Source organism: Hippocampus zosterae, chromosome 15, assembly GCF_025434085.1.
Source record: "Hippocampus zosterae strain Florida chromosome 15, ASM2543408v3, whole genome shotgun sequence".
In the NCBI taxonomy this organism is placed as follows: Eukaryota; Metazoa; Chordata; class Actinopteri; order Syngnathiformes; family Syngnathidae; genus Hippocampus; species Hippocampus zosterae.
In genome coordinates, this window is record NC_067465.1 from 11,643,963 (window position 1) to 11,653,145 (window position 9,183).

Below are 9,183 nucleotides of genomic sequence, written 5' to 3' on the forward strand. Positions count from 1 at the left end.
ATGAGAAGCAGGTAAATTAGCATGCAGTCATCATTCACCATCATCAGTGAGTCCCTGCCACCATTTTCCAACTGAAGCTTCATTACGACGCGCCGCTGTGATTGTGCGAACGTGACAACTGAAACGAAATGAAGTCAAATTGTGAAGTCTGTCTCGTCAACAAATCACACTTAAGGCTGAACCTTTCTAATGGAGTGTCGCAAGCCTGCTCTGGAAGGCTTTGTAACGAATCGATAAGTTGTGTCAGTCACTCCAAAAATGGACGATTTCTAAAATGATGACTTGATGATGGTTCGTTGGGATAAAAGCTACTTCAATCGAGATAAATAGTGCGCGAGTCCGGTTTGTTAAATTAGAAGAAGATTTCATAATAGGGTTCTCGGAGAATAATTATATCTTGAAAACATATCTGTGGATGGGAGACAAGGCCATGTCATTGGCTTGTGTCGGAATGAGATTTATTGATGGATCCGAGTTTGACATTTACGGGCGCAGAAGGAAGGTGTCCCCACTTCGGAATGAACACAACGACAATTAAATACGAGTACTGCAGAGACAAAGTGCACCTACTTGTTTATTTCTTTGACCTGGAACGCATGCCTCAAAGCTTGAGCAAAAAAATAAATAAACTCCATCAAGGGCAAAGAAAACGGAGAACCTCAAGCCAAAGCCCTCAACCGCATTTTACAGTGAAAAGAGTTGAGCTTCGAACTTCAGGATGATCATAAAATGCATATAAAATGGCTCATTAAATTTGCTCCATTTCAGCTGAGGAGCATTTGTTAATTGAACCAGAATGAGGAAGGCAGACATTGAAAATGTATCTTCTTTTTTCAGTGGCAACTTTTGCAATAAACTAGTGGTCTTTAGAGAGAAATGAAACACATCTTGTTTCTTTCCGAATAATGTTAGCCGGAGTCATTTTTTATTTCATAATATCGATTAACAATATACGGTGAAAGCGGCGGCCCAGTGGACGAGTGTTTAGCACGTTGATCTCACAGTGCAGAGGTACCAGGTTCAATTCCAGGTCTGGTCTCCCTGTGTGGAGTTTGCATGTTCTCCCCGTGCCTGTGTGAGTTTTCTCTGGGTACTCCGGTTTCATTCCAAAAACATGCATTGCAGGCTGATTGAACACTCAAAATTGTCCCTAGGTGTCAGTATGAGTGCGGATGTGTTTTCCTCTCTGTGTGCCCTGCGATTGTCTGGCAACCGGTTCAGGGTGTCCCCAGCCTACTGCCCGAAGACGGCTGGGATAGGCTACGGCACCCCCCGCGGCTTTTGTGAGGATAAAGCGAACCAGAAAATGGATGGATAGCTGGAATGTACTGTGAAATCCCACCCCAAAAAAATGATCCCATATCGACGTCAGTGTACATGCTCGGTCATCAAGGTTGAATCTGAATCTAGGTGAGAGGATTCTTGTTCTTTGATGATTTTTTTTTCTGGTCTTCCCAAAACTTTGACTTAATTATGCCGTTAGTCTCACAACTTGACAACAACAGTTTGGAGACTAAAAACCCAGTTTCACTTATCAGTCCAGACCACAGGTGTCAAACTCAAGGCCCGAGGGCCTTATCCGGACCGCCACGTCATGTTATGTGGCCCGCGAAAGAAAATCATGCATGTCAACTTCCATGATGTTTGCTAAAATCTGTACCAAAATGTCAAATTGTGTCATAAATAACATTTACATTTTGTAATAATAATACCCTGTTTACACTCACTTGAACAATAATTCAACAAACAACTAACAAATAGTTGACTGATTAGAAAACGTTTTTTGTGTACAAGTAATAATATGATGTGATGATTAACCATTCATTCGGTTTCACTCCATAACTTCAAAGTGGCCTGCGACAAAAAAGAGTTTGGTCTCAACAGTCCAGAACAAAGTTTTGTTCACAGAAAAGTGGAGCTTTTTAAAAAAATTTGGGGGACAGAGGGTGTTCTTCTCTGAACTGCAACAGTTGTTTAGAAAAACAAGAACATGGCCACACTCGTGTATGCCGCATTCAATTCATCTCCAGTGAAACACTGCTGTTGTTGCATGTATGCCACTTTCGATAATGAGTTTGATGAAGTTCCTCCAAAGAAATATTCATTGACTGTATCTCATAGTGACACATTCATCCCACAATTCTTATTGTCAATCCAAATTTATGCTGAGTCGGGTATAAAAAAACAATTTTGCCGGAACGATGAGCAATTGCTGCATCTTAGTGATGAGTTGTTTCTGCTTCTCTGTGTACACTGAAATTGTTTTGGCAATGTCGCTGTCCGTACATCAAACTTCAATGACACAAAAAGTCCCATTTCTACAAGATCGCGTCAAAACATGCCCCAAATCAGTGTCGCGCTGTCAGCTGTCCTCATTGAGTCAAATCAGTGAACAAGCTATGTTGGAAGTAATTGGGGATTGTTCGAGCCCCCCTGTCTACCAGCAGGCAGTCTTTCCACTTCCATCGCTTCATTTGCTACGGGATTATCACTCATGTATATAGAGCAGTGGTTCTTAACTTGGGTTCGATCGAACCCTAGGGGCTCGGTGAATCAGTCTCCGGGGTTTGATGGAGATTAAGACACACCTGACTCAATATGTCAATTAGTTATGAGTTTGTCATGCATGGGTTAATTTTGTGCTCAATTAAAAACAACTTATAGTTATGTCTTGAAATTTGATTTCATTTAAAAAAAAATGTAAATACATTCATTCATTCATTCATCTTCCGAGCCGCTTGATCCTCACTAGGGTCGCGGGGGGTGCTGGAGCCTATCCCAGCTGTCTTCGGGCAGTAGGCGGGGGACACCCCTGAATCGGTTGCCAGCCAATAGCAGCCAATAGAATATTTTTCACTAATGAAGAGTTCGATGAACGTGCATATGAACCGGTTGGGCTCAGTACCTCTAACAAGGTTAAGAACCACGGACATAGAGTATCATGAGCATAAGGAAGGTTTGAAAATAGTAAAACGTTGCGACTAAACAAATGTAAGCGCTTCCTGGACACAAATGTCAGTGAATGAACGCTGTTATTTGACCGTATTCCATTTCCCACCGAGCCACTAGCTGCTTCCTCTGATTCTCTCGCCTTCTGGGAGGCAATCAATAGCATGAGGAAAGCTGCTCAGCAGGGAAATAATTGGGGAACTGGGACAATGTGGAGTATGTCGTTACGGCCGATCGTCATAACGAGTGAACGGACTGAGTGTCCACCTCTGATGGACGGATGGGCTCTCGCCCCCTTTTCTTTTCCATAATAGGCACATACAGCAAGCCGAGGATTGTTTGCGAAAGGAATGTTCCTCATCCTGAACATGACAGATTATTACATGCACCGTGAGTCATCCATTGAGATGGAAAGAACTCAGTGCAGAAAGAAAAGAAAAGGTGAGAAGGGAGAACTCTAAAGAACAAATAGACAACGTAATCACGCGCTGCTGGATGGCTGGCAAGCATAACATGTTGGACACCGTAAATTGTACATCACAGAGGTCAGAAAGGTAGGAGAGCAATGTTAGTCCCAAGGCGGCTTCATATTGGACACTCCGTCAGTCGAAATTCACATCTATCCCTGAGGGTAAAATATACACTGAAGGACTCCATAAGGATAATTTGGACTCCAAGGTCCCTTTTCCAGGTATCACTGTAAAATTCAAGTGTCAATAGAACCAAAACAATACCTTTGAGGAGACCACCCAAATATTATTCTTGAGAGTGCTTCTCTGTTTTTATGGTCTCAAGAAAAAGTATGTGTTTTCCTAATGTAACAGTGCAGTGAATACCCATTTAGTATGCTTTATAATGTTTCCTCACTTTTCAAATGTGATATGTTCCATGACGCGGGTAATAAGTGAATTTCAGCAATTTTGAGGTTGACTTTTTGTTTTGTTTTTGTATTTACTAGGGCTCGGCACGAATGGGTGGGGACTCGAATTGAGTAGCAAATTATCCGTTGAAAACAAACGGCAAATCAGAATGTTCCCTCATTCGAACCTGTACGGGTTGAATGGCCACAGTACACAGACGTCTGTGCCACCATCACATCTCAGTGACTATGTTTACGTGTAGCCCAGATTTGTGTTGAAGTCAACATTTCGATTTCGGAACCTTTGGAAGAACCTGTTTGTAAGCGTTAACCTAATCGTGTTTACAATATTCGGGTTAGAAAAGGGGTACCCCAGGGATCTTATTCGGGGTTTTAAAAATCCGTATAAGAGTATATTTGCATTTTTGCTCCCATATACAGTATTACACTTGGGTTGTAAATGGGTGATTGACTACATGTAAATGTTGTCGGTATGTGTGACGTTGTGAATGTGGGCGTGGCATACGTGTTGTCTGAAAAGCGCACTGCTTTCGAGGCATCTACTCGGAATCATTTGTTAGTTTATTATAATATTTAGCTTGCTAATGAACAGAAAAGTCAATTGTGAAGTCAACAAAAACCCAACGAGGCAAGGTATCAACACCCTGCCTTTGTGTTCGTCTCACTTTAACATTTGCTTCGTGCTAGCTGGCTGGTCACAACACCATCCAGATGATTTGCTAGACCAATGCAATAAAAAACATGCCGGATTCTGGAAGTTGAAGTAAGCTATTTTAAACTAAAAAGGAAAACCTTTGCATTTGGTTAACTTCGATAAAGCCCCACATAAGGGCACTCCATTTAACATTTAGATAAAATTAGATTTTTCATTTGTTTGAGGATGAAGCATTTTTCGTTTTAAAGTAACAGATTTGAGTTCATTCGGTATTTGCTCGTGAAGATGAACATTAATAGCGAATGCAGATTTGGGGTTTTAGTCGTAGTTCTGGAGACGAAGATGATGACGATATCCCGACAGCTCTTCAGTCTTTTAAAATCTCGGACAGGCCCGTGAAACGGTGAGGTCAACCCGCAATAGATGAAGTGTGGTCACGAATGAACACCTCGAGATAGCCTGAAGCCACAATAACTGAACCGCTAAGTAACAAGGGAACACTGTTTTTATGTTCAATAAACTTTTGAGTAGGAGATGTTTAGCAGGGATCTTGTTCTCTTAAATCACAAATCTCGTAAAGTTTTCATCATTGTAAGTCTCATGAAAAGAAAATGATTGAGGATGCGTGTCCACATTATCAGGCAAGTCACTATTTGATGTATAATAAGGGGAAAAAAATCTCTCTGCTGATGAAAAGCATGGCATGGTTGAACATATTGTGTCTCGTGAACGCTGCGTACATTTCTAGAAAATAACTGCACAGTTAAATAATTTCTGCGTGGCTCCGAAAGCCTATTAAGGATACTTGCTGTCGGTTAAAGGTGTCAGCGGCTGTTAAAAATCCGCTCATGAGTGCGAAGCAGGTACTTAAAGCTGTGTATCACTGGAGTCGCAAGAAGCTTTCAACGAATGATGCTCAGAAGACATAAATCTGTCTTTCGGCCGGCCCTAATCCCTAATTCATGAGGAGAAATATTTGCGCCTCCTCACGCCCCCAGATGAAGTATCATTTTCATGTAATTTGGGATGTTTGACATGCGTGAAATTCTGGATTGTTGATTGATGGCAATGTCGTCCGATGTGCTGGTATGATGCGAGTCTGTTCCCTGGCTACTGTGTGGGTGTCATTGAGCAAGACCACGTCGACACCTCCTAGCTCAAGAGGCACAGCGGTGTTTGCACGCCTCTTTCACTCTGGTCTGCCTGCATCTGTACGATTGCTTGTGTGTGTGTGTGTGTGTGTGTGTGTGTGTGTGTGTGCAACATATACACTGCAGAGTGTAAGTTGAATTTCCCCTCGAGTGATAATTACCAGGATATTCAATCAAAAGTACAAAATAAAAAAGAATGTCCCAAGAGGTCCCAAAGGCATTTTTGTGTGTGTGTGTGTGCTGGAATAATGAGAATATATCATATTTGATATGATATGATATGGTAGGCCCTTAGGGTGTCTGAAGGTGTCAAAATGACCTCTGCAAAATGTGTGGAGCTTCTAACCGGTCGGAGTGAAATAAAGACGAAAGAACAGAGCCTTCTGCTGTCAAATAATTCTCATGCAAGACAACGCATCATCCCACGCTGGTCAAATTGCCACTGACGCTTGAGTTGCTATGGGTAGAAATGAAGGGCAAAAAATAAATAAAATAAGCACAGCGTAGCTACAAGAAAATCCACATTTTATCCCTTGATCTCAACCCTATTGAGAACTTGCGAGCAACCTTAGTTGTTCTTCATCATTTGTATGTGATCATGGAAATCCAATTTTTTTTGCTCTTTTTTGGCGGCGGGGGGCTTGTATAATTCGGTGCACTGTATTGTGCATACTGATGTGGTTGTGGCTTTGTTCTCGAATATAAAAATATTCACTGTATCATTATGCCGATATATATTATTTGCAACACAGTGTACAATGCAACAAACACATTCAATGCAGCGTCATTCCTCACATTGTGGTGGCTAATTGGGCCCTAGGTTTGGAGTTATTGACTCGTGGTTTCAAATATGAAAACGTAAGAAAATGATCAAACCACAGACGAGGAGTGGCATTTCTGATCTTGCAGTCAATTTTCGATTTCAATGATAGTATAAAGCAAGGGTCCCCAACTGCCGGTCCGCGGACCGATACCGGTCCGCAGGGCATTTGGTACTGGGCTGCACAGAAAGAACTTGCCTTAATTCCGTTTTATTTATTTCGGAATACGAAAGATGTTTTATTTTGAAAAATTACCAGATTCTCCGTTACATCCGTCTCCGCCACGCTTGACATGCGTTATACCGCGCTTCTGCGTCACGTGACCGATTATGCAAATTTTTTAAAAAATTAATTAAAAAAAAATTAAACTGCTGAAGATCACAAATGAGAGCGGCCTTAAAAGGACGTTCGAGACAACTGGATTAAAGTAATGGCTGAATATTCTGAGATCGCCACAGTAACACTGTTGCTATTTCCGACATGCTACCTGTGTGAGGCGGAGGTTTTCTGCAGCAACGGCGACTAAAACAAAATTACGAAGGAGACTGGACATAAAACACACATTTGAGGTGTCATTGTCTCCTATTACCACGAGATGGGACCATCTGGTTGCAGAAAATCAAGCTCGGGGCTGTGGTGAGTCGTCATTTTCATGCACTTTAAATTTGCATTGTATCGTATTTTGAATGCATTAAACGTTACCATCGTGATCAGAGTGTTGCGGCCAGATTATACGCTCCTAGTGTTTATTCTTATTTTGAAAACGCCACAGTTTTCATGCAGCTCATAGCATATTATTTTGTTGTATTATTTCCGCCACACCTTAAATGTCGGTCCCTGAAAATATTGTCTGACATAAACCGGTCCGTGGGGCAAAAAAGGTTGGGGACCCCTGGTATAAAGAACCAAAAGATACAAATGAGCTTCCGGAGTCATTTTTGTTTTTCTGAAAGAGGAGACACAAGCCACAAAGCTTTGCAGGGCAAAAGGGGGTCATATTGAGAAAGTCTCGCCTTGGGAAGGCTTGAGATTTGCCATGGACAAAAAAAACCAAACAAAAGTGTTGAACAGCACTTTGGGAAAGGAGTCAAACTTCTTGGTTTTGCATTTCTACCGGTTACGTAGCATGTGTGCACAATCATTTCTTCTTGCTCTTTTTCTGTCCGAATATGCTTGGCTGAATTTCAAACAGCTCAGTGTTGGCAGGTGTGCTACCTGTGAGGCCAAACCTGAGAGCGGGCAAGCTTTCAGTAGATTTCGTCAGCAGCTGCTACTGTCGCCGATTAATTCCACTCTGGTTTTAAGTGCTATGTCAGGTGAAATGAGTGATTACACGCACACTCACTGCACCGCTCCAAAATGCATCGATGATATATCCCCTGCATTCCTTATACAAACCGTGCGGCGCACGCGCTCGCTCACACCTCTCTCACCTGTAGATTTTGTATCTGGTGCTAAAGCCCTGCTGGTGCCTCTCTGCAGCCTCGGTGAACTCCAAAGACTGGTGGAAAGGTCCTTTATCCGACAGAAGCCATGACAGCGAGCCGGCGAGGGAGCCGCCGGCTGGTCCGGCGGCTCCGGCGGCTGCGTCTCCGGTGGTGGCTGCCCGCAAGGTCCGGCAGCAGCAGAGCCAGAGGCCGAGAGCCGCACTCGTCCATAGCAGAGACAGCCGCTTATGACTGATTCTCTGACAGCTCATGCTTCACCCAACGACACCTCATTCTCTCCGGACTGGGAGGGTTGAACGAAACACTTAGCTCAGAATTGTTCATTTGAGACCAAAACAATGAAGTAAAGTGGTTCTTTGTACTCACCTGACTTTGCAAAGAGGACCAAATTCTGGACTCTTTGGGAAGTGAAACCTGTGAATAGAAAAGGCGTGGAATTTGCAGTGCAGTGAGATGTTTCTTTCAACTCCATTTCCACTCGAGCTCAACTTTGCCACAGGGATGCAGGCGCCCAGTATCCGCGCATTCCTCTACTGGTCAAGTGTTCAACACACACTTTATTCCCGAGGTCCAAACAGCTGATGGCTTCATCGGCATACAATTCTCATACTGCTGTTGTTAAAGCTCCTTTTGTTTTTCTGGTTGTTTTTTTTCTCCCCCCTTCCCCCTTGCTATTTTCATGCAAAATTCTGCGTGCACACTGCTGCAGCAGCTGTTCTTCTCCTCCTCCTCCTTCTCCTTTTCCTCCCTCTGCTGTGTGAGCTGCTTGGTGAATGAGCGGTCTGCTTCAACACAGAGAGCTTTTTCTCCTCACCCCCCACCCCCAACTACACCCCCCTCCCCCTCACCCACCAACACCTCACTCCGAGCTGGCGAGGGAGAGGGTGATGTGTACAGTCTCGGCGGATTGCAGTTCTAAAGGCAACGGGGATGATAAGCATCAGGAACGCTTTCTATCAGTCAACAGCACCTTCACCATGATTCATCCTCATTATTTGGGATCACAGCATGTTCCACCGGCGTATAAATGTGTTAAAATGAGTCTTGTAATAGGCTCATTATCTCCTCCTATTATTCCATTTTATTGTCCTGTGCCACAGCTTTACAGCCCAGGGCTTTGCATGACTAAAGACACCTCATGTGAAGATGACATCCACGGTGCCGGATTTACCAGTGAGCGTAATTCCTGGTCATTATCAGATAGCGGGTTTCTTGACACGTTCACTTTAATTAGCACTTCCATGCACAATCATTTCTTTTTTTTTGGGGGGGGGGGGGA

At 43.2% G+C, this 9,183-nt stretch overlaps 1 protein-coding gene across 1 annotated transcript in view; it reads right to left on the reverse strand.

The window, feature by feature from the left end:
- Nucleotides 1–8,689, reverse strand: part of LOC127616834 (BMP/retinoic acid-inducible neural-specific protein 3-like) — a 29,213-nt gene extending 20,524 nt beyond the window's left edge. Inside the window, exons 1-2 of the mRNA XM_052088629.1 lie at nucleotides 8,271–8,689; nucleotides 7,890–8,187 (exon numbers count right to left, since the gene is read on the reverse strand). Coding sequence (XP_051944589.1) covers nucleotides 7,890–8,155 — 266 coding nt within the window. The 5' untranslated portion in view covers nucleotides 8,156–8,187; nucleotides 8,271–8,689. The remainder of the gene's footprint in view (nucleotides 1–7,889; nucleotides 8,188–8,270) is intronic.
- Nucleotides 8,690–9,183: the final 494 nt, after the last annotated feature.